This window comes from Haliotis rubra, unplaced genomic scaffold (genome assembly GCF_003918875.1).
Source record: "Haliotis rubra isolate DU_JTF1 unplaced genomic scaffold, ASM391887v1 Scf1193, whole genome shotgun sequence".
Classification (NCBI taxonomy): Eukaryota; Metazoa; Mollusca; class Gastropoda; order Lepetellida; family Haliotidae; genus Haliotis; species Haliotis rubra.
This window is the reverse complement of record NW_025765107.1, coordinates 5,691-32,466: the sequence shown is the minus strand read 5'-3', so window position 1 is coordinate 32,466 and position 26,776 is coordinate 5,691. Positions and strand designations below refer to the sequence as shown.

The window sequence follows — 26,776 nt, the reverse complement described above, 5'->3', positions numbered from 1 at the left end:
TTATGATGTTTTCTTACAGACAAATTAGGTTCAATTTTTTAAACATTATTTTGTGGCTGAATTGTCAAAGAGCGAGTGCAAACGCCGTCTCCAGGAGTACGAATCATGTCTACACAAGACGTCCATATGGTGTCGCCATGTGCCGTGCCTGGTGTGATAAAAGCGGTGGATGTGAAATGTTCTGGTTTTCCCCTGACTCACTGGGATGTTCCATCACTGAACCAGTCACCCGTTACTCAAGTTTCAAACAACTGTCTAACAAACAGGTAATTGCTAACAGCCTCTTCCTAATGTTTCTTCTGATTGGTTATACAGACAGACAGACAGACAGATTTATTCAGTATAAGGCCTTTGGCCCAAAATACAGACAATATAGGGTTACAAAATATCCCTGTGCATAATACATATTTACATACATTTCATAGCATAAAACAGTACAAATGCATGATATGAATATATTATATATTTCTTTGCCTTATTTGTTGTGCTTTAAATAAAAAGATTGAAGTGTTATGCAAAATATCATAATTATGAGAAGCGATTATAGAATTAAAGTTATGTTGAGAGGTAGTATTGATGTATTTACCAATAAGTGTATTACGGAAATAACTATAAGCTTCACAAATTGGTTATATCTACCATGTCTTATGTCAATCAAACTTTTCAAATCACAATTACTTTGATGGAAACAGCCGATTTGACTACAGCATTGCTCATATTTCGGGAAAGAATGTATTTTTTCAGTCATTGTCGTTAGTTCAAACAACTATCTCACAAACAGAGAATAATTACCTGTAAACCAATGAGAAGAACCATTAGGAACAAATTTTCTAATAATAATTATCAACAGACATTTGTTCGTAATGGTTCTTCTCATTGGTTTACTATGGCTTGGTTGACTTACTTGACACATGTCATCGTGTCGAATTGTGTACATCGATGCTCATGCTGTTGATCACTGGATTGTCTGGTCCATACTGGATAATTTACAGACCGCCGCCATATAGCTGGAATATTGCAGAGTGCGGCGTAAAACTAAACTCACGCACTCATTGGATGACTAGAAAGGTTGTCAGTAAGGCCGCTAGGCAGTCGAGCACGTTCTTTCTACAAAGGCATCAATGAATAATGCTTAAACGTTGTTAATCATGGTTACTGCATTCGAGGCACAGTAGACATGTCAAGGACACTTCCAAACTAGACGCAGCTGTGACCAGTATTATGCCAGAAACAAAACCCATGTTCCCGAGATTTGTTTTGTCATTGACGTGCCCTTGCGTGTATGCGTGACAGATACCATCACTGAGGCAGAATAAGCTTTACCTGAAGACGAACATCATTACTAATTTGGGCGTGGTGGGCGAGCTGTCTAAGGCGCCAGGCTAGTGATCCAGCGAGCTTGAGGTGTCGAGAATCGAGCCCACCTGTGACCGGGTGTAAAAACCCTGAAGTCAGCTTTGTGTGCAGACTCTTTCAGTGTTGTCACAACCCCTAGTGTACAGTGCACAACCCAGTGCACTTTAAAGCACCCACGAATCTGTTGGTAAAGGACCAGATGGTGGTCACGTGAATACGTGCAAATACCTAGTTGCGGGTACAGCAACGTGCAGTAAACAAAGTACTGTTACTATGTGTCCCAGTCCACCCAGCTGTGAATGGGTACCTCGTAAAGATGGGGAAGCCACATTAACCCGGTGCGCCTAGTGGCTGTAAGAGTTGTATCATCCCCAGGGAGTTGAGATTGATAATACAATGTGCCGTTTGAGACTGACATCCAATACTCGATAGAAAAATCAACTTGTGAAGCGCCTTAGAGTGATCTAGAAGTAGTTCAAATAGGGCGTTACAGAAATGTGGCATATTTAAAAAACGGAGGGCTTCTTTTTTGCTGCCCAGGACCAGTCACTCCCCACTCACAATCGCCAAAATGAGTAGTATAAACAATGGGGGTACGGGACCAGCCTATATAAGGCAAGGAATCAATAAGTATCTATTCCTAACTCATATTAATTTATAAATCCATAACACAACTACTTTTCATCTCCCCTGTAAAAAGTAGCCACAGTCTTACTCTAAAGACTATGTGGTACGGGACCATAAACCCATTACACAACTACTTTTTATCTCCCCTGTAAAAAGTAACCATAGTCTTACTCTTTAGAGTAAGACTATGGTATATGGGGTCATCCTATATAAGGCAAGCAATCAATAAGTATCTATTCCATAACATAACTACTTTTCACCTCACCTGTAAAAAGTAGATATGTTCTTATTCAAAAGAGGAAGACTATGTGGTACGGGCATGGAATCAATAAGTATCATATTAATTTGTAAACATATACACTGTAAATAAAACGTTGTCAATTTGACAATTTTAGCGTTGTCATTATTGCTTTGACAATTATAAGTTGTCAGTTTGAACATTGAGAGTTGTCAGTATGACAACCCATGTTGTTATTGTGACAACATTGCGAGTCTTATACTGATTGCTTTAAAACAAACATTCATTAGATATGATATTTAGATAGTGTTGACGATCATGTTTATAGTTTAACCACGCGTTTTACACAGGATATGTGTTGACAATAGTTTATTGTCAAAGCATTGTCATATTTTGAGTTTTCTCAAACTTTGACAATACAAGGTTGTCAAACTTGACGGATTGAGCGCATGCGCAGTTCCAATGTCCTTCACAGCGAAGGTCACAGTAAATGAGATGCAACGCGTCGGCAGCGTCAAAGTGAGCTGGAAAGGTGGTTACAGTAAGTATATGCAAAACACTTTTACAATATCCTTTCATTAGATAACTATAGATTACGAATACAGTGTTTTGATTCTCGCATTGTCAATATTAACGGAAAATCATGAAGAAATGTCTCAACTGGTCACCCCACAAATTTGTGCACACATTCGGAAGAATAACTGGCCATATAGCATCAGATATAACACAAATATCTTTCGAGTAATAACATTTAGTACTTACGTGTGCTTTAGAATGTCAAGATGCTCAGTTTAATCGCATAGATTTTCTATTCCATTATTTTCAGGAACACGGTTTAAATTTGACAAGCTTCATTGTCACATTAACAACATATTGACAATATATTAGAGTTACCTCCCCTAGCTCAGTCATACCATTAGAGTTACGTCCCTTATGTGTAAAATATCAGCATTAAATTGGTTATATATGTTTAACTTGTACAATTTAAAGTAAGAACTTCCTTTTCAATGATAAATCTCAAATTGTAATGTATCTGTAAAGCCAATAATACTATTAATAAGAACTGTTTTTTCGTTTCCAGATATCCTCTGTCTTATCAGTATAATGATATCATTGACGTCTAATTTCAAAGATGGACTCATTTAGCGACTGAAGTTGATATATAAGGTAGCAGCACGAGTAAGTTTCTCAGATTTTGTTTGTTTAAAAATGAATATATTCCATGAAGTTGATAACTTTTAATCCAATATTTAGTCATGTTTTTTCTCATATTGTATAATTTGTAACAGTCACTCAAAATTTAAAAGAAATAAATAAAAGTGTGGTTTTTTCTGTTATGTTGTCACAAAGTAGTTTATGATTTCAGATCTGTGCAGAATACTCTTGACTCACAGAGACTAACATCGCAGACAATGAACTCCGGACTGGGAAAGGTGTCTGAAAGAATCTATTACCTAATCAGAAATTCATTGAAAGTCCAGGATTATGTTAAAGCTTTGATAAAAGACGTGGATACAAGAACTGATGAAACACTTAAAAGGGTAAGCATGTTTTTTCCTGTTTCAGTGGCTATTGCGTAAATGTAGCTGTACACCCAATGAATGGTTGGTCCCTGAAAATATAACCTTAAAAACACCTTTTTTATTTGTTGAACGGATAATTTTATGCTCCAGGTAATTTGGACAATGAATGGAAAGATTTTAGCTTTCTGAAAACCTGATATATTTTTCATTAGGTGATACAACAGTCTCCTTGTGTAAGCATGTGTTCAGTTATGCCTACAATTAGTTATGGTAATAGTGTCAATTATGTTATGCTCTATCCTTTGTATCAATACAGTACTGGCCACAGTGATCCTGGGTCTTCCCAGACTCCAAAGAGAAGAGCCGAAGACCTTCATTGTAAAGGACTGTCAAGTGAGTTACACTGGATATTGTTATATTGTTAAAAAATAGGAGCAAATATGAGGTGATGTTAATCCATAATTCGTTGTTCTACATCATATAAGTTTGTAAAGAAAGTATTTTGTGTTCAAGTACTTTTCATCCAAAACGAAAATAAGTATTTATGGTATGAATATTTATATGTAGGTAATATTTATGTAAGTATGTTTTACATATGTTTATTCCTTTAACTTTAGTGGCTAAGGGCACACCTTTTGCACGGCCTAGAACAAGTATTTCATTTCAGTTTATAGGTTGCAATTACATCCTTCATTCTCTGCGATGGAGTTGCAGAAGAAGCCTTCACGGACATTTGCGTTTTCCATGTGTTTGCTGAGGGACAGAAAGTGTACACTATGGACAATGGTATTGATGCCCTCAAGGTTTACCTTGCAGTTTTTTACATCTATAATTTGCAATGTGCCCAAGGTCTCAGCAAATCCCATTTTTTCTTGGACAAAATTTTGCTGAAAATCAACAACAAATTTATGGGTATAAAACCGTGAAAACCAAAAATGTTGAAAAATCAGTCAATTCCATGCTCTCGAAACTAAATGCAGGAAATTGAATGTGCTGACTAGAACAGTTCGGAGTCAATTGTAACATTGGGAAATTGTCCCAAGGACCATAACTGTGAGACTAAATATTTTATCTCAAGCGTTTTATTTTAGAAATACTCCCCTTTGTCAGTTTGAATATAGTAAAGTATTGTATATACATCTCGTAGTGTTTGATTAGACTAACGCTAAGTCTCTGATTCTAAATATATGTAATTTTGATAGTAGCAACAAACCCATTTAAACTGAAAAAGAACCCCGGCAGACCAGAGATTCAGAACCTGAGGCATCTAGACATGCTTCATTTACATTTTTTTTATTTAGGGCTTTAGCATTGCAGAGAGGGCTAAGCTGTAGGGAAATGGGTTTTTTCAGGGACTGTGAGACAGACTAGTGTTTGATCTGTAATGTTTGTTTGAAAATCCATTTGGTGCACTTGAAACAGAGCCTTACAACATTGCCAAATGCAGATTTTAATGTTGTAATTGAGAAAGTAATTAATGCTTGATTTGGCAGAAATAATGCAGTATCCTAAACCATTGTTACAGTTGACCCTGGTATCCCCTACAATTCAGATATGTTTTGCTTGAATAATCCAATTTTAAACAATAGGAACATCACAAAGCAGGTATGAATGCATGATAGGAGTGGTTATTATTGTTTCTTATAATTATAGGGGTTTAAATGGAATCATTGTTCATGAATGTATTTGTATTGTTGTAGAGCTACCATATGTTGCTTGCATATCGTCTAAAAGTAATTACGAGAGTTTTAGATATGAGTTTTTTAGATAATTAATTTTAAAGTAATTTTAGACATTCTTTGTGTAGAAGTTGAGAAATGCTGTGATATCTTGAAATATGTTCCATACTCACACTAGACAGAAGACAGACAGACAGACAGACATACATACATACATACATACATACATACATACATACATACATACATACATACATACATACATACATACATACATACATACATACATACATACATACATACATACATACACATGCATACACAGATACATGTATGCACGCACACACACACACACATCTATATATGTGGGTTACAACCATATACACACACTGTTCATATACTTATGAAAAAAAAGTACACCTAATTGATTGTTTAGAAATAAAAGATATTGTTCTCCACACAAGTGTTCATGTTTGTTTTCACAAGATAATGCTTATTCTTAAATGCATGAATTGTATTTTGAAATTGTAGTCATACTTTCCGTATGATACTTATATTGTTTGCCATTGTGTGTGTTTATATTATGCCATTGTCCAATTGTGACAATCGAAATGCATGAAAATTGACATCTTTTCCATTGCCAATTTTTAATATATAACATATTCAAATTGAATATCTCTTGACAACAATATGAATATACAACCATGTGACTGACAACCCAAATGCATTGTCAAAAAGTTGCCCATTGTCAAATTGACAACTCAAGTTGTTATCTAAGGCACCCCCGTTTGACAACTTTTTAGTTGTCAAATTGACAACTTTTTATTTACAGTGTAACTTTTTATCTCCCGAGGAAGACGGTGTTTATGTTTTTTCTCACATTTCATGAAGCCAAATGGTATCAAGTCCCTCGATGTATGAAAGGTGTATGTTACGGGTTAGATTACACAATCCTATATCTATTACATCATCTTATGTTTAACATGAAGGATGTTTATCTATTTAGAGAATTGTTTTCACATATAATATCAACACTGTGTTTGTAACTTTATGATATGTTTACAGTACATGAATTGAAAAAGCAAGCACGAGACCGAGACCGTGGACTTCAAGGTTATTCTCGTATGAGAAAAAATGATTTACTAGATTTATTAGGTTTTAAGTATCAAAAAACACCTACTTTGAAAGAACTAACAAAGCAAGCTCGTGAACGTGGAATGCGAGGTTATTCTCGTATGAGGAAATCTATGCTCACTGAATTACTGAAAGAACAAAAACCTATAGAATTACAATTCACGCCTACTGAGCATGCTGTAGGTAAATATTTTAGAGGTTGGAAGATGGAAGTTCAAAGAAACAAAGACGCTGAAGATATAAAACCATTGGTATTTGACATAGTAAACGAAGAACTGAAAGATTTAAGAGGTATTAAATTTCAACTTACGTTAAACATGACACTAGAGAAACAACAGTCGAATGAAACAACTGAATACACCAATGTTTACTTCAGAGGTAATCAAGAAGTTACAACGCAACCAGACACTATCAACTCTTCTATAGACAGATCATTAGAAAAAATGCGAGAAAGTTACACTAATATGGGTTCTGGTTGGGTTGTTGACAAGATTAGCATGGTCTACCTGGATATAGCAAACTATATACCGTTGAAAGGTGGATCGTACTTACCCATATCTGAGTATTTCAAGAAAAAACAAGCTATGGTTAACGTTAAAAAACGAGACAATAATTGTATGAGGATAGCGATAAGATCCGCTAAATTTCCAGTTGAAAAACATTCCGATAGACTTTCCAGTTATCCAGAAGATGACGGGCTCAATTGGGAAGGTATAGACGAACCCACCCCCATCTCTCAGATCCAAAAAATAGAACAACAGAATCAAGACTTAGCCATAAACGTTTTCGGACACGAAGGTAAAAACGTAATAGTACACAGGATAAGTCCTTTATTGTATAAGGATTGTTGTAAAATGATCAATACATTTATGACCCAACAAGGTGAAAAATATCACTACACATGGATAAAGAATTTCAGCAGACTGTTGTACAATCAATCGAAACACAGGGAAAAGAAACACTTTTGTGAAAGGTGCCTTCACGGGTTTTCTAGGGCTGATCTGCTTGATTCGCACAGGGTTGATTGCCTAGGTGTAGGTGAGACAGCCGTACGAATAGATATGCCGAGAGAAAAAAACAACATCTTGAAATTTATCAACCACAAAAATCAAATGGCACTACCATATATTATCTACGCCGACTTCGAAACTATCATTAAACCAATCGATACAGTAGCTCAATCCACTAATCAAAGTTTCACACAAAAAGTACAAGAGCACGAAGCGTGTGGGTTCGGGTATGTGGTCGTTCGTTGTGATGGTCAAACTAACCCTCCCGTTATTTATAGAGGACAAGACGCGGCTGAAGAATTTCTAAATTGTTTACAACACGAAGAGAAAAAGATTATTAAAAAACTATGCAACAAAACACCAATGCGTATGACCCAAGCAGACCGGGAAGCCCACAACAAAAGCACACATTGTCATGTGTGCTGTAAACCTCTGAATGGTGATTCAGTTAGAGATCACTGTCACATTACTGGTAAATACAGAGGTGCGGCTCACAATGAATGTAACTTGAAGCTAAGAATAAATCATAAACTTATTCATATACCAGTGGTGTTTCACAATCTTCGCGGGTATGATTCACACTTGTTTGCAAGCTATTTCAAAGGTAAAAGGCAACATATCCTGTATCCCAAACAATATGGAAAGATATATATCCTTTTCGCTAAATGGGTTGAGATTCATAGATAGTGTTCAGTTTCTGTTGTCGTCTCTAGACAGCTTGGTCAAGGCTAATAACCCAAACGACTTAGCTGTAACTAATCGTTACACAGAAGAGAAAACTCGAGCTTTGCTGCTACGTAAGGGGATCTACCCGTATGAATATATGGATGACTGGTCTAAGTTTAATGAGACACAGTTCCCTCCCATTGACCGCTTCTATAGCAAGCTGTCTGACGCGTCTATCACACAAGACGATTACGAACACGCTAAAAACGTGTGGGAAAAACTGGGAGGAGAAAATTCGGTATACATACACCTAATAAAGTTCAACAGGCCGACCTGTTGTTTCTTCCACACGACAGGGTGAGAGGTAAAACCTATAAGTACGCCCTGACATTTGTAGACGTAGCCAGCCGCTACAAGGAAGCTGAACCATTAACCACGAAAGACTCAGATCGAGTAGCACAAGCGTTTAAGCGAATATACAAGCGTAGTCGGCTTACATGGCCTGATTTACAGATCCTATATGGTCTATGAAAACGTACAATATCAGTCGAGTGGATGCCAAAGACGGGGAACCTAACCTATACTTCTTGAAAGACGGTCCACGTAGAGGATTCGTACGTAAGGAATTACAAATCATACCACAGTGATAAAAAAAAATATATACTTATACCATTATCTTTAACAAACGTTTAACTTCGCAGATGTAGTCTTTTTTCTTATCATAAATAAGTTTAAATCGTAATTTATCCGCGCCGTGAGCTTTACATAATCGGTAATGACCTTTAACTCCTATACCACACACCGAACACGTAAAGTTAGTATAACCTTTACGGTGAAAACAACAATAACCCTCAGTGCGGCTTTTATTACCACAAATTTCAGTTTTCCCCATAAGAACCCATTGACAAAGATATGGTGCGTATCTCATTTTTGATATAATAATTTGTGTAATTAGTCTAATTGTTTCACAATTAACACTGTCGATGCTAAACCCAGTGCCACGAATACCAACTCACGATCTTTTTGCCCATCGGAAGGAGTGTAATACTGAGAAATCGTTGGTGCATTGCCTAATGGTTCTAATTGTTAGCACGTAGTATTCTTTCATAGCTTCGTCGACGTCCTTGAAAGTTCTAACAGAATGATTTTCGCGTTGTAGTTGATTATTGATAAAATCTAATCTCTTCATGCGTCTCTTAGCGTATTCAGCCTGTGCGGTCTGCAGTTTTTCTACAGCTATATCGTGTCGTTTTCTCACCGCTTCTACCTCAGCCGCGTTTGACTCTCGTAATTTAGAAAATAGATAATTACTCCCGGAAAATGCTAGGGCATTCACAAGAGCTCCACCAACCATCATTGCTATTATGGCCATATTATATATATAACTTTAAAATATTTTCAGGTATAATACCTTGTTTTATCAGAACGTCCTTGGTGGCCATCACCATACCAATATTCATAGTAAGCATAGCAATATCCTGCAGGTCGAAGTCGAGTTTTATAGTCGGTTGTTTTATAATCATTTTAGTCAACCGAGCGTATCCTACTGCTAATCCGGAAACCACTAAGGCGTGGTATGCATCATTAACGAATGTTTTTCCCTCAGACATAACATATATTAATAGAAATATAATTTTAATTATAACATAATATGAGGGTTGATCTCCTCTGGGGGTGTTGGTGATGGCTGTGGTTGTGTTTGTTTTGGTTTAAATAACAAATAATGAAACAACAGCAGTGGCTACTACACCACCTACGGTAAACCACAATGTGTAATTTTTTTTATGGTGCCTGGCTAAGGCGTTTTTTCTACCAGCTTCAACTCACTTTTTTCTTCTTCTTCTTTGTGACATGCGTCACTGGCTCCGTCTTCGGTGTTTCCTCCTCTGGAATCTTGGTTATTTCTTCCTGGGTAGTATCCATCTTGTATATTATTATTTTATTTTTTTCCTCTTTAAATCGACAATGCTTTGCTGTGATAATCGCCGCCGTCACCGGGGCTAAAAACATCCCGCATTTGTGGTACAGCACGCAGCTGATAGAGCTCAAGGCGTGTTCAATAAACGGGTCTTTCTCTAGGTCCTCCCACAAATAGAGTCGACGTTCCGGTGGGATGGGTAAAAATATTGATGATATACCTGTGTAAATCTGGGTATTAGTAGAACCTATAACTTTTGTCATCTCAGCCCCGAGTTGTGACTCATACCTGGCGTATAATTTATTTATTTCTTCATCTGACATTTTCTGAATTTTATCAGCAGTTATATTATCTCCTAAATATTGTTTTGCCTTTCCACCCATAACTAGTGTTACCAGTCTGTCTCGCTGCTTGTCGTCCTTTTGTTCATCTGAAACTAACATCTGTTCTAGTAATTCATCACAATCCATTTTATAATATAGTAATCTAGTTTTAATTTTTTTTAAATAATAACCAACCCACACTAAATACAGAGAGATAAAGGTTAGGTTACACACGACTATAACTTCAAAAATCGACATTTATACTTAAACTTACTAAAATTACTAAAACATTACTAAAATTTACTAAAAATTACTAAACTATTACTTGGTAATCCACTGGTTGGTCGGTTTTCAACACGAGCTTGGCATGTTTAGTTTTGGCGAGCTGTTTCTTAACCCGTTCCCGGTCTTGTTTACTCATCACATCGTTCTCTCTCAAGCATTCCTCGAACGAATCCCTGTCCTTGCAGTGAAATAGAGCTACCCTGTGGCGGCCGGGACTCAAACTTCTAATAAACCTTGTCAGTCTTGTTTTCAGGAAGAGTCAAACACTTCTTTTCAATGAATAAATAGCTTTTTATTTATGGGTATAAATGTACTTCAGCACAATGCTCTTTCTAATAAGTAGATCCCTCTCAAGCTTAAGGTTTATGTGCTTGGACCAGTGTTAGGGCAATATAAGTATGACCTTTGACTTTACTGTTATATAGATATAGTGATGGCTTAATTATCTCGGTAATCTGAATAACTTGATAGTTACAAGGATATTAATTTGTGTCTGTGTTCGAAAAGTGCAGTCTATCTATAGCATCAGCTATTATAATTATGTAAGGACAAGGGGAACTTTTGGGCTGAATTATCTGCCCTTGGTTTGAAACTGACCTGTAGACTGCCAAAGTCAGAATGACCCAACATGGGTCTCACCGTATTTATAGGTGTGAGAAAATGGTCACATGTCAGTTCTAGACCAATCAAATTACGAGATATTACGTCCCGTTACGTCCTTATTCTTTTGAGGGATCTACTTTCACAACACCAAACCACTGAAATAAAGAGGAAGGCGAATTATCTCAGGAGGTAATCAGGTAGGAAAATGACTATTCTTACCAACCAATTAATTATGTGTAATTAATTCATTAAATGCCTTCCAATATCATGAGACCAACAATTGCGTCTCTCTACGTCTTGCTACGTCCTTGCTGCCTGCTGAGGGGACGTAATATCAACAAGCAGCATCGGCTGGGAATTATGATGGACAATTCAAAGAGGAAGATTAGAGATGTCAGGAGGCAATTGGAGTTTATCTGACACATAAGATGTTTAAAAACATGACTCAGCCCCATATACAATTTGACAGTGGCACTGGAAGTCATATTTATGAAAAACACGTTCATAAATAATGATGCTGAACATCGCGTATGAATACAAGAGTGAGAATCACATAGTTCCCGTTGTCAGAATTAACATCGGCTTTGAAACATGACCTGATACATCATCAAGTACAATTCTGGGTTCCTCCACGTAATTCACAAGATTACATAAACTTTACAATGCAAAACACTAATCTGGGTCAAAAGTAGCGGTAACCCCGTTGCGAAATAGACTGGCTGTCACAAAGTTAAAATGGCGGGCGTCACCAAAACATGTAGCTCGGCCCTGATCACAAATTCACCAAAGAATGGATAATTAACGAGTGTCACGGGATTATGATCAGTTTGTCGAAGGACAAGGTAAGATTAATCCATATCTGATAGTTAGTTTTCGTAACTGGACGCTCAGAGCGAGGAAATGTCAAAAAGTTACGGTCAATTCAAAAACTCTTGAAAAGGTAAACAAGATCGTTCTGACAGGCGACGTTGTTGACATTGACTCTTACAAAGTACAACTGTGTTCTAAACAAATAGTGTAATGTGATGGCACTAGCTTATGATGTTTTACGAATGCAATACATGTTATAATGCTCAAAACAGCATGCTAGATTTCTTACCAAAACAGATTTCAAAACACTGAATTACGTGAAAACGAGGTTGCCAGTAATACTCGTATATAGCTGCAAAACTAATTACACGATAATTATAATAACAATTTCTGCACTGCCATAAACTATCAAAAATACAGATGGGAAATACCTAACAGATATGTCATGATGCCTAATCATTTACAAGCTTTTAGAACTTATGAATTTTGCAATTAAAATGCAGGAGTATTATCTAAATCTTCGTGATAGCGTCTGTTCACGTAAATCCTTTAACACAGAGTTGAATTTTTGTGTCAGCACCCAGACGCTATGTTCTGCCTGTCGACCTGAAAACGCTAGGTAGGACAGCATATCTCTCTTTTTTTGTTATCTCTCTATTAGCGCTGCAGTCATCCAGGATAAATAGCGTCGGCTTCCCTTTAAATTTGTTGTGATAAACTTTCAAATAGTCCTGCAGGTGTGTTCCCGGATCGATTTTATATACATCGGGATCCGTCATCACCCAAGATCTATCCGTGTAAGTCTTGTTCATATTTATAGTAGGACATAAGATAATGATATTGTCAAATACGTCTTTATAGTACCCCTCCAACAAATCCAGTACGAAAACTGTCTTGCCACAACCCGTCTGCCCACATATTATGGCGCAGGGCGGATCTCGTGGTAAATTAATAGATTGCTTGCACAAATCTCCCATTCTCTATATTAAGTTGCGCGTCCATAATTACATGTAAATATAATTTTGATTACCAGTTGGTTGAGCCTTCTTCATTATTTGAATGGTTATACCCTCGCTTCCGTTGTCGCTTCGACGACCACTACCGTGTAGAGTGTCGTCATCTGTCGATCTCATATCCAACCATAACGCGTACTTTGTGGTTAGGTAATGCCCGATATGCACGGAGGATAGATCCAGGTCATTGACTACGTTTTTGACTGTTGAGTTTCGTTTGATAGCCGGTAGCTTCATTATTTCATCCCACTGCTGATATGCCTTCATTCCATGGCTAAATAGCTGATTAGGTACTCCCTCTATGGTCACTTCCACTTTGGTGATCCCTGGGTTGAAAAATGCCTCGCTGTCTCTTTCGAATGGATCGTATTCCTCCACGGGTATGATTAATATACCTTTCATCGATCGCGCCGGCACGTTCATGTTGATATTCCATACCGTGTCGCTCTTGTCACGTAATATCATTCTATGTCGCAGTATCCTATCGTACAGGATGGTCATTTTCCCAGAGTACTGATTTCGAATCTGCCGGGGGAGATCAGGATTAGGCACCATGTCGAACTCCAACGAGATGTTATCGATCTCGTAACTACCCTCTTCACCGTTCGGCGTATACACGACTTTGCTGTAATCACTGAACGTGAGTTCATATTCCAACGTGTCACCTAATGCGGCTTGGTAAAATGGTGCGTGCCCCGTTAGCAACTCAAAGTCTAGCGGGATACAGAAACTGTTTCCATACGCTTCGGCGATGGCTTTTTCACTATTCGATAATTTGGCTGTCTCGTCTTGTGTGAAGGCGTACCCGATACGTAACCTAGTCGATTTACTGATTCCCTGGTACACGTCGTTGGCGCGTTCTCCCTCACTTTTCAATAGGTCTGTGTAACAGTAATATACATCGCTGTCGTCTATGCTAAGCACCTAGTTACCACTAATTTTTATGGAGGTCCTCTTGACTATAGCACGGCCCACATTATTCACTAGCTCACGTTTGTCGTTGTCTGATTTCAACGTGGTGTTAAATGCCAATCGTACCGTACCTGGTACTATGACGTCGTTCTCCCCCAAGTTGGGGAATCTAACCAACAGTACTTGGTTCTGGTCTATCTTGCTGGGGTTGTTTGTAATAGTCACCGACTGACGCACGGCTTTGACGCCTAGTGGTTCTCTTAATCTTCGAAAAGGATTTAGTTTTCTACCATATGACATTGTTATATATTTATATCAATATAATATAATTTCAAAATATGGATGATATTCCGATGGATGATTTTGGATCTGTGACCTCTGCTGATGTTGATTACGATGAAGACATTTCGTTTACTGACTCATCATTGAGCAGCCAACTACTGAAAACAACAGTAGACGATTATTACGATGGATTAAAAACGATAGAAACTATATTGAGCATCAGTACAAAGACTATTCGAAGATTACCATAGATGATAAGGGCATTCTACGCCTTAAGGATAAACCGGAGGTTGATATCATGAACACGCGCACTAGAAAACCACTTGCCTTGTCAACGCTAACCAGTCGCCATGGTACCGAATTTATCCGTAATAAACTAAACATGCAGGATTATGGTGGTGCAAAACCTAAGATTCCTCCGAAGGTAGTTCAAGATCTGCAAGCTACCAGGTCCGAACTCAGTAGTGGTGGTGACATGACACAGCGTGCTACAGAAGCGTCAGACAGCATCGAGAAACTGTTGGGCACGTACTGGGACAAACCATTGCCTGGTTTTAAATTTCCAATGAGGGAACTGTACGGCTTAGATGAAGCCTTGAAACATGTACGTGGAGAACTCGTGAACAACATGGGTAAACTGAACGAACTCGACGAGCACATCGCAAGTGAAAAAAACAAACTCACAGAAACTGAAGACGATGATATGAAGCGTCGTATCACAGAACGATTACGTAATTTACAAGACGAGAGACAGACCCGATTGGAATCCGTTTCCTCGAATCGAGAACAGCTTCGATCTCAGATCAGCCGCGTGCGGGAAACCATCGATGGAGTACTGAACGAGGATACCACGTTGGCTGAAAGGATCTGAATATTGTTCCGAGAGCAAGGCATCACCATTGCCAGCGTTATGACAGCATTGAGCTTCATCATATCGACCCTGGTCGTATCGCTGACGGGTGGTGGAGGAACACCAACACCACCAAAACCACCGAGTGGTGGTGACGTCAGAGACTGGATAAAAATACATCTGAAATCACTAGGGGAAGCCCTGGATAAAATCGCCATCCTGGTATCCTGGGTAACATCGTCTCGTGGTTGCTTAGCACTCTCTCGAAAACAGTCACGTGGCTCAGTCAAAACCTGTGGGCGTTTATCGTCGCCGTTGCCGGGTTGGTGTACGTGGCCGCTAAGGAATTTTTAACCAGATGAAACCCAAGCCAACCGCGATCCCAACAACCACCAGCACTGTTTTACGGTCGATGTGCTGCTGATTAGACACCTGCACGTGGTTGTTGGGGTTGTGTGGTGTGGACTTAACCCTAGACTCTGGGGTGATGCCACTATACCCGTTTCACCAGTATGCGTGGGTGGTGGTACATGGGAGACGTTGACGTCGGCGTTAACACCCAATTTTTGGTGGGCTGTGGCGATGATTATTTCATTGTTATAGCCTGTTATTTTATTGATTCTCAGACGCATATCACTCGGAGCCATGTACAATCCAACACCGAACACGTAGTCGACTTTTGACCTGGCGTATTGCAACGTATCCTGATATCGTTTGATAGCACTAGGTAAATCTACTTGTGATGCGATAGCGTCCTCAATATTAGCCACGAACTGTTTTTGAGAATCGTAAGCCGTTCACTTACCTATAATATTAGAACGCGTCTGTGATTGAGACCCTAGAATAGCCCACACGTACGTTCGAATCGAATCGTTCAATCTGATAACACCAGCACGAGTAAAACCCTTCGACGTGTCCAGCATAAATATTTTCCAGTCATCCGGACCCTGCTCGAACCTCCATACTCGGTAATCCTTGCTGTCGTCGAAAGACATGAGATCATCTCTCCACTCGTTTCTCGTGACGTAAGCATTCGCATATGTTTTACCACCCCATTCTTTTAGCTTTTTGCTGGCTTCCACGAGGGGCATGTTGTGAACGATAGGGATGCCCAACCCATGGTTTGGGCCCGTCAAACGCCAATCCGTCTTTGGGTCTAGTTCGAATTCATTACAAATACGTTCATACGCACGTCAATCGTACGGATTGTTTACTGCATCCCATGCCTTGTCCTGTGGGACTGGGGCGCTGATTTCGTTGAGGATACGCCTTACCTGGTAATACACGTGAAAAGTGAAAACGGATTTACTTAGCTCATTACGCCTAGTGTCCGTCAGTGTCAAACCACATCCAGTTGTCGCACACCACACGACAAAATTGAATTGATTCTGCCAGACCTGCATAGGGTTGGTACGTCCTGATCTCGTAGCGCAGATCAGGAGAGTGCCCGGGTTCTCCGCTCCACCGGGAGCACAGCCCTTCTGACGCTCCGGGTAATGCGGAAGGCTGCAGTGTTGGAGAGCCTTCATATTCTCCGGAAAGTTCTTGGTGGGTTCGACCAGGCAGCGTTTCCTGGGAGAAGTCCCATTCGCTGTCTGGGCTGCGTGTAGAGAGGGCGAGGGCTCTGAGCCGATGATGAACCTTACCAGACTGACTGTGCCAGGATCACCCGAACCCTCTCTGCTTCATTTCGTCTTAATCTGTAAAACATAATAATAACCACTACTTGATTCTACACATGCTAATAGTGTAGTCGGAAATGTACAACGGATATTACGCACGGGATTCTTATGAATGCGAAAATGATTTTGTCGCTCATATCAAGGAGAATGATAACAATTTTTATGGATACACAACTTATTTTATTATATGAAGGGCGACGTTTCGACATAGATTCTAATGTCGTTGTCAAGCAAGTGATGTCAATTAGAACGACATTAGAATCTATGTGGAAACGTCGCCCTTCACAGAATAAAAGAAGTTGTATATCCATAAATTTGTCATCATTCTTTATCAACCCAACTTCTAAAAATGCCCATCAAAGAAGTCATATTCAGAAACAATTATTTTTAAGGATCCAGCTGCCTGTGGGGGAGAAACTTGCCGCTACCTGGCTGGATGTATAACCTCCAGAGCTTCAGTATACAGATGTGTCAGACCCATAGGTAAATACATCGTGAAACTAAACAATGAATTTTAAGATATTATTTTCGTAATTAAAACTGAATACAAATTCAATCCAAAGTATCTTGCAGTTGGCCAAACACCCTTGCACTACCATTTCTAAGTATTAATGGTTACCTACATATAGATGCATAGAGATATATACTAAGCAGCAAAAGAAACGTCACTTTGGAATTTTCCTTCGCAGAAACGTATAACTGTGAACTCATTTAATGTTTTGATTGCATATTTTTGATAACATCTCCAACTTTACCTGAGCAAAGACATTCCTTCCCAAACTAGTACTGTTGTACTAATATCGAGATATACGTTTGATCTGTAAAACAGGAGTTGAAGGATGCTCTGTTCAGATAACAAATGATATGACTCTCTGAACAAAATAAACAAGCATTTTATGTGGCGCTTGCAACAATAATGCTGCGTGTGGATTCCCAAGTTGAGTGAGTGAGTGAGTATGGTTTTACGCCGCTTTTAGCAATAACCAGCAATATCACGGCGGTGGACACCAGAAATGGGCTTCACACTTTGTACCCATGTGGGGAATCGAACCCAGGTCTTCGGCGTGACAAGCAAACGCTTTAACCACTAGGATACCCGACGTCCCCAGGTAGAGAGTGAGATATAGACATGATATATATATAGATATATGTATATACTGCTTGACTCTGATATATCTCTGATTGTATCATGTATTTATTTCAGACATCAGAATCCCCACGATATATATTGTACAGTTAGCTAGATACAGTTTCAAACTGTTGAGATGTGGGCCGAATGCCGACTCAGAACCTGTGAAACAACAAACATTTCCGGGACTAATCAAGGAAATGATCAACTTCCCGCTGTTCAAGTGTCTGCTAGTACTGCTGTTTACTAATGAGTTGAAATGTATCTCTTTGGAAACTCTGACGCTCAAGAACTTTTGTGGTGAAAAAAGTAAATATGTTGTTGTAGTTTTTAATATTTTGTGTAGCAATATTATTATAATTGGATCAAATATCCTATCATATGCAAATTTGATTGATTTCCACATCTATCGTAGTGAAATATAATTTTCCATCAGTATGGCGCCATGCAATGAAAACATTTGTTTTTAATCACTTACAGGTTTAATTGGTTCCAGAGTGTGTAAGGTGTGTAGTGTATGTCTTGGTACTACCACGAGGGTTGTAGTGTATGTCCTCAAGACTTGGCACAATCACGAGGGTTGACTCATTAGTTCTGAACCTAACACAGAAAAAGACGGGAAATAAAGTTTGGATGCTGTTTAACGCCGGCGCTTAAGACAGTTTGGATGCTGTCAATTCTAACACGGATCTTCAAGGTATCCAACATGGTTGGGGGAATGTGAATCAATGAAAGGAGACCACGTTGAAAATTATCTTCTTTATTTGGTTAAGTCCAGGTTTTCAGTCTATGGCTTAGAACATATTGCAATTCAGTTAAATAATATACTTACTGCAACAAACAGCACGCTAGCACAGGTCGCTGCTCAAGAATTGAGCATCATCTAATTGAAAATTTTGTTTCTCAAAAAGAAACCTGTTTCTGATCATTCTTATCGAGATAACAAATTACATTCTTAAAGTTTTGCTCATGTAGCCAGGCGGCTGTATTGTCCATATGGACTTTGATTGACATCAATACGTGGTATTACTTACTCAGGTTCGGAAACACATAAGGCGGTGACCTTATATCCATCGTCCCCAAAAATTGATAACCTTTTCAAACAGAATTGTCTGATCTGTGAATTTACCCCTCTTTTCGTAAACCGTGAATCCATGTTGAATAAGGTTGTGTCAGCTTGCTATGTGATGACTAGGGCTGTGTATTGGCAAATAGATTGTATTGCGATATATTGCGATTCTGGTACCTGTATTCCGATACGTATAGCGATATAATAGGATCTTCAGTGTTTGACAGCGAGTGACAGTGATTGTACATGCAGAGCCTATTTCCCTTAAACTTGTTGAAACCTCGAATTTATATTTGATTTTGAGGGATTGTATTTTCTTTTGGTTGTATGTAAAAGTATACTGTTTTCGTAAATTAATTACAATGGAAACTTCAACCATAGATATAATCACAAAACTTCATGTATTTTTATTACCCAATATATCGGTTCTGAGAAAACAAAATTGCTATGCGTATCGTCTGAAAGCTGTATTGCGCTATACAGGTATACCAGTAACGCAGTCCTAGTGATGACAGCCCAAGATTTAGCGCTCCCTAACCCGTCGAGGGAGGTAAATCAGAAAATACTCCAGCATGGGTATGAGGTAAACACCCCAAGATGGTCGAATACGGGATTCGAATCTGATTTAGCGGTTCCTAACGTGTCGAAGGGACGCAAATCTGCACCACTGATCGGGTGCCATTGGCCTCTAGGTCATTCGTGTTCTCTCCCAACTGAAACTCGTAACTGTATCCATGTAATTGAATCCCACTATTGAAGCACGCGGGACTCTGGGTTATAATAGACCCCCCAAGCAACAGGTGCTTGTCGTACACTTCGACTTGAAGGAGCGGTTTGGCATGCTCGGTGACATAACTGTCGCGGAACGATGCTCGTACTATCAATCACTGGATTGTCTATTATTTAAGGAACTCATGGCACATGCAGCTTTTATATAACCTGTCTGCACAGAACGCAGGAGCAGCATCTGCATCTGCCAGAGCCCAGGATGTACCTGCTGGCAGCCAGCTCATCAGTATGGCAAGCTGTTAGGGACAAAATTGCTTTGTGATATGTGCCAGGGGCGCTGTGCTACGTGTACAAATCAACCTGTGACAGTTTGAGTATTCTTCTTTATGATTTTATTGTTTTTAAAAAACATTTTGCAGACTTTTAAAAAAATCAACAAAGGACATTCAGGTTACAATCTTACAAACATAATTTACAAATTATATAAACAATTCTTGAGTTCGATGTTGAATAACTAAAAGTACTCGTGTATTTTATATGTTACTTGCCTGCTAATACTATAAGTGTTTGGAGTATAAATAAAAGTCACGTGCACAAATTTAACTGCACCAATGGTTGAGGTGTTTAGTGCATGCTGAACGAAGAGTCCACGTTAAACCTGATGTGATCTTAGATGTGATGATTTGTGGGTAAATGTCCTGAGACATGAAAAATATTCACGTGGCATGTCATTTCTTTTAGCTGCACAACAAACAGGCACGGGATGGATTTCTATAGCAGTTTCTGATTCTTTTGTATTCATCCTAAACAACTTTCATTCTGGCGATGTACGTCAATCTCAAGTTAAAGTAATTGAAATCAGGAATGGAAGGTGTGAGGAAAAGAATCCTCCTTTCAAGACGAACACTACCATCTTCGATCTCAGCAACACCATAACTGAAGACCCAATCAGCAAGTAAGTGCATAGGCAACACCCATCATTACTTTTCCTGTCAACACCGGGAGACAAGGGCTGGCTGCTAAGCTGTAAGGGTTTAATTAAAGCTGAAAACGTAATTGCTCGTCAAGTAAATAAACAAATTTAAACACTGTCCATTGTATACAAACAATGTATTGATGATGTGGAAGAGTAAATGATGTTTCGAGCTCAACTACATGTAGAAGAGTAAATGATGTTTCGAGCTCAACTATATGTGGAAGAGTAAATGATGTTTCGAGCTCAACTATACGTGGAAGAGTAAATGATGTTCCAGCTCAAATGCATATGGAAGAGAATGATGTTTCGAGCTCAAATACATATGGAAGAGTAAATGATGTTTCGAGCTCAAATACATGTGGAAGATGTAAATCATGTTTCGAGCTCAACTATATGTTGAAGAGTAAATGATGTTTCGGGCCCAAATTTACTTGGAAGCATAAATGATGTTTCGGACCCAAAAACATATGAAAGAGTAAATGATATTTCGAGCTCAAATACATATTGAAGAGTAAATGATGTTTCGAGCTCAAATACATGTGGAAGAGTAAATTATTTTCCGGCCTCGAAAACGTGGGAGAGTGAAGGATGTTTCGGGCTAAAAAACGGAGAAGAGTAATTTATGCTTCGGGTTCAAAAGAGTAAGTGTTTTTTAAAACCCCAAACCGACCACTTTATATTCCAGGACAAACAAACTCACGAACTGAAAGACACACAGACAGACACACAAACAAACACACAACTAGACAGACAGACTGGCACAAACTAACGAGCATCCAAGACAAGTACCAGCATTTTCCCTAGCATAATCGATACCCATACATTATGCTATAAGCATTATTTAGTCTTAACCTTCAATTAACCATTAACTATAAAAACTGTTTATTAACATGTTGTTGTTTTTCTTTTCCAGCTTTTTGTATTTCAGTGGTACATGTAAGAAGGGTCACGGAAAACGCTGCATTTACAAGTCAAGCAAACTTATTCCTTGGTCGCAGTCATTTGTTGTTACGTTTCACGTAGGAAGACTTGTGTTTGACAAGATTGGTAACTATGACATTATATATATTCATATAAGATTGTGAATTACACTTTTTCATATTTCAAATTCTCAACCAACATCTGCAGCATTGTTAATGGTCCTTTCGCCTGAGGAATCTTAGACATGTATCACTTTACCATTAGTTTGTTTGTTATTTAATGTTCACTCAGCAATATTCCAGCTATATATAGCGGCGGTCTGTAAATAATCGAGTTGGAACCAAACAATCCAGTGATCAACAGCAATAGCATCGATCTACACAATTGGGATACGATGACATGTGCCAACCAGGTCAGTGCGCCTGACCACCCAATCCAGTTAGCATTGGCTGAAGACCAATTCTAACCCGGATCTTCACAGTTTTTTTTCACATTAAGCTAACACAATGTTTTACACCAACAATACTGTTTTCAACGCCTTTTCACCAACCATACTAACTGTAAATCGCAGTGCCATAAATGTTTACTGTGATATCAGGTTGTATACATATAAGTCATGAAGATTCATGGGTGATTAAACCATTGACTACAGCTTCATGAACCTCAGTAGAGGAAATACTGAAGCTGCCATGCCTATGGTCTCATATATATGTCTATTATGGGAGCAGGACAATTGCCACCTGGGACAATTGCCACCCAGTTATTTTTGCTACAACAGTGAAGACAATTGTTACCCCAAATCTTTACGTAATTTTATTTCAGTACATGAATGCAGCTTAGCAATAAACACAACTGTAGATGATGAAAAGTCAATGTTTTCTTGATATATTCATATTCTGACTTTGATCAACTTTTAACCTTGAAGTAATTTTGACTGATGAAATGTTGACTTTGATGAAAGCTTGTTAAAGGTCACTTGCAACCAAAAAATCAAACATAATTAAAACACAATTATCACTTCTTCATGACATATATTATGCATTGCTGATTATGAAAAAACAAATAAACAAAATTATAAGCGTATAATCGCAAATCAAAAGTGCAATATTTTATACTCGGGTTTACCTCCCTCGAAACGAAGCAGCCGGGATACCGAACCCAGTCAGAGCGGGTGGGAGTGCACTCAAGTGTAACGGCTGGTTCATTAGCAGATGCCGCCTTCACGGGTCATTGTGTGTGTATATATACAGGCCCTCCTATCTATGTGATGAAAAGGCGTTAAATGAGATCATAATGATGGCGTATTGGTAGCATAGCGTCTGTATTGCTATCTAATGCAGTTCATATACGAACAAAAAGAGGTACTATCGGATTTGACAGCGGCTGTTAGCGGAATACGCGTACAGCCGCTATGCGAAACTCGGTAAAATGCAGCGGAATAACTTCGACTGTATCCGTGAAAAACCGATCGTAGTTGAATGACGACAGGAAGTGTTGGCGTTGTTCGGCGAAAAGCGGAAATTATCGGAGATGACCGAAAGTTTTCGGCTGCCGATGCTTTAGGTTCCAATAGCGGGTGTATAGTGCTTCCGATGCCAACCGCTTTTACAGCGATAGTTGCTGCATTCATAACACATTTAATGCTATTCCTTCGCATGTGGTAGCTAAACACACATTATAGTTTACTTTACATCCAATAATGCTTCTTTTTAGTCAAATAGATAGGAGGGCCTGATATAGAAAGTTGGGTTTTGTAAATACATGCTCATTTTTTGTGTAAAACATTTTGCAATCAACAGACATCATAACATGTCATGTGTTCAAGTATCACACCTGCATGTCTGTGTAATTACATAATGTGACAGAGACCGAACTCGGGCCATAAATCAATGTGTTTTGTTTATGGTGTATAGCCTGATTGGTGTTAAGTTCAAATTGCATGTGGTCAGTGATCGTAGTTGTGTATTGAATATTGTCATTAGCAGACAGGCAGGCAGACACACTGGTGTCAATAAAACAAGACATTGAGTTTTGTCTGTGACAGCGACATATCTATATCACAGTTAGAAATCGTGTCAACTCTAAATAATGACATTGCTTTTAAGTATCGAACTGAGAAAGTGACTCGGTAAGAAGAACGTGTGGTGAAATAGACAAATGAAATTATATAAACCGTTTATTTACTGTCATAACATACAAAAAGCTCGCGCCTGTGAGATATCAACAAAACATTATGAAACTAGCTCACACCAAAGCCTTCACTGAGTATTCACCAGACAGCCCGCTTCCAAGTTGCCCGAACCTATTTCACTGCGCACGTGCTATGAGCGCAGCCAGCTGTTGAAACCCGTATTCCCCAGAAAAGTCTGGGGAAAATTAGTGAAACGTTTGAACTCCGATTTCGCGCGTTTTTTTTCATCGCGTTATTTTTCAACTTTATAAGTTGAATTTGCATTTTTGACGCTTTTTTTCGGTAAGTCCATACCGAAAAGGTATCAGAATCTGCAAAGTTGTGTTTTACGTTGCATGTGACCTTTAACTTAAGACATATTTGCTAAAATAATTGAGACAATGGACAAAACTTCAAGAAAGATCAAACTAGACAACTTGTTAACTTAAGACATACTTACTACTAAATTTGAGAATGCATTGAAAGCACTGAAGAAAACTTAACGTCTTATGATGAATTACCTACATATAAACATGTGTTTGATTCAGATATAAAACTAGACATTGAATGCGTAATTCCCATATTATATTGTATTTGTTTACTGAAGACAATACACTGAGGTTCGTGTCCGGCAAGAAAGTTGGACTTTTCCTGCCCAATGGTACCTCGGTCATAAACAGAGAGCTACCTGGTGTATTGAAAGGCATGCTGCGCACAAGGGAACATTGGATACTGATGGACCACAATGGGTGAGTTCCATCTCATGGCATTTCAGTGTACACGTTTGTGCATATTAGCTGTTTTGTTGCATGAGCTAGTATTGGACACAGTGTGAAAATTATAAGAATGATAATAAGTTAAATTTACCATATGCGTGGACGTGTCTGAAGCGTTCTAACGAACGTCATGGGATTCTTCAACGTTATGCAAAATGACGTATTGGGGTCTAGGGGTGTATTGATATGGGATGGAATCAGTATTATTGCAAGAACGCCACTGTATAATGTCCAGGCAAGAGTCGTTTGACCAAAGTCCCGAGACAATATAATGGCGTTAATACTTGTGTATTATATGCACAAGACGCTCGTGTTCACCGTGCACGAAGCGTTACTGACAACCTCGCGCAGCAAAGCAGTGCTTGGGCGCAGATCCTGAGCTTTCTTCCTCAGTGAACGTCTGTGACATGATCAAAATACTTGTATGCCGACGGCAAAGGGTATCCACTACGTTCGCCATGATCAAAATACTTGTATGCCGACGGCAAAGGGTATCCTCTACGTTCGCCATGATCAAAATATTTGTATGCCGACGGCAAAGGTTATCCACTACGTTCACCATGATCAAAATACTTGTATGCCGACGGCAAGGGGTTATCCACTACGTTCGCCATGATCAAAATATGCTTGTATGCCGACGGCAAAGGGTATCCACTACGTTCGCCAAGGCCAGGCTCTGAAAGATGACGGGTAGAGACTCCCTCAACTTTTCATTGGGGAAGAGGAACACTTTTTATGGATAGACAGCTTCTTTATTGCAATGGATGCAACGTTTCGGTGTAGATCCCAACACCGTTATAATCTACACCTTCATAAACAATTCCTCTTCATCATACCAGCTTCTGAAATGCCACTTAAAGAAGGATGTCATTGAGGGACTGATTCGGATGATGCCACGCCATAAGAACGAATATCCGACAAATCGTTGTCTCAACGTTCTTGTTTGGACGATACTCCACTGACGTCATTTCCGGTCGTTAGCACCGATACGACACACAGTGAACAGTTTCTGTTGATTGTCATCGCCAATGAATTGTTTTTGTCTTATCTATGATTGGAGACTGCTTCCACCTAAACTATCATTTTAAATATCATACGATAGTAATTTTCAGACTGACTGACTGAGTTTACTTTTACGCCGCTTTTAGCAATATTCCAGCAATATCAGGGCGGGGGGACACTAGAAATGGGCTTCATGCATTGTGCCCATGTGGGGAATCGAACCCGGGTCTTCGGCGTGACGAGCGAACACTTTAACCACCAGGCAACCCCACCGTCCCAGTCATTTTCAGAACTTCAACCATGTAATGCGTATGTGTTTATGAATGTGTTTATCAATCACTCTCAACTAGTGATGATACAAGGTATTCGCACCCGTGACGATCCCGGTTAGAATTGGTCTTCAGCAACATATGAATGTCGTAAGAGGCGTCTAACGGGATCGGGTGCTCAGGCTCACTGACTTGCAATTGGTTGACACATGTCATCGTATCCCAAATTGCGTAGATCCAAGCTCACTGGATTGTGTGGTCCGGACAGACCGCCGCCATATAGTTGTAATATTGTTGGGTGCGGTGTTCACCAATAAACCAACAAGCCAAATAAAATCTAACTTTGGTCTGTTCTACATTCAAAGCGCTGTATCTGGTTTTAAAACACCGACTTCAACCCTTGCATTTCAATTTGGAAAGAAGCCGTTAAATAATGAACTACTGGAATAAATACTTTTGTCTATTTCAGAATGGTGGTGCTGAACAGAGATTATTCAACCATCGCTCGCTATAGTGACACTAGGTTCCACACCATGGCCATTGCAGGCCAGGATTAACATAGTACCGATGTACGAATTTATTACATACCCATTTAATCTTATGAAACGGACGTGGAATACGGACGTGAACTCCGCACGGATGCCGGATATACTTTTTCGATTGTTCGGCAGTACTCGGATCTTTACGTAAACATCTAAATTTAGACATTATTTAGGGCATTTTGTTTTCTTGGTCAGAACCTGGAGCTCGATTGATGAGGCGGAGACAAAGGAATGTGATTCACATTTACCTATGTAATACATCCCTTGGATGTCTAATGAGTA

The 26,776-nt window shown here is 39.0% G+C and overlaps 1 protein-coding gene and 2 long non-coding RNA genes across 3 annotated transcripts; 2 read left to right on the top strand and 1 right to left on the bottom strand.

Annotated features, from left to right (window-relative positions):
• Positions 1-26,776, top strand: LOC124261351. Its single transcript, XM_046695656.1, has 8 exons — positions 1-266; positions 17,304-17,394; positions 18,116-18,349; positions 20,061-20,136; positions 20,701-20,793; positions 21,728-21,861; positions 24,513-24,654; positions 26,422-26,776. Exons 1-8 carry the CDS (start codon positions 3-5, stop codon positions 26,507-26,509), a joined length of 1,122 nt encoding a protein of 373 aa, XP_046551612.1. The 5' UTR covers positions 1-2; the 3' UTR covers positions 26,510-26,776.
• Positions 3,172-4,987, top strand: LOC124261319. The gene is made up of 3 exons (XR_006894290.1): positions 3,172-3,400; positions 3,588-3,762; positions 4,061-4,987. It is a non-coding gene; the product is annotated as an uncharacterized LOC124261319 (long non-coding RNA).
• On the bottom strand, positions 6,797-12,024 carry LOC124261327. The gene is made up of 3 exons (XR_006894292.1): positions 12,013-12,024; positions 10,593-10,599; positions 6,797-6,908 (listed from the first exon to the last, which is right to left on the bottom strand). It is a non-coding gene; the product is annotated as an uncharacterized LOC124261327 (long non-coding RNA).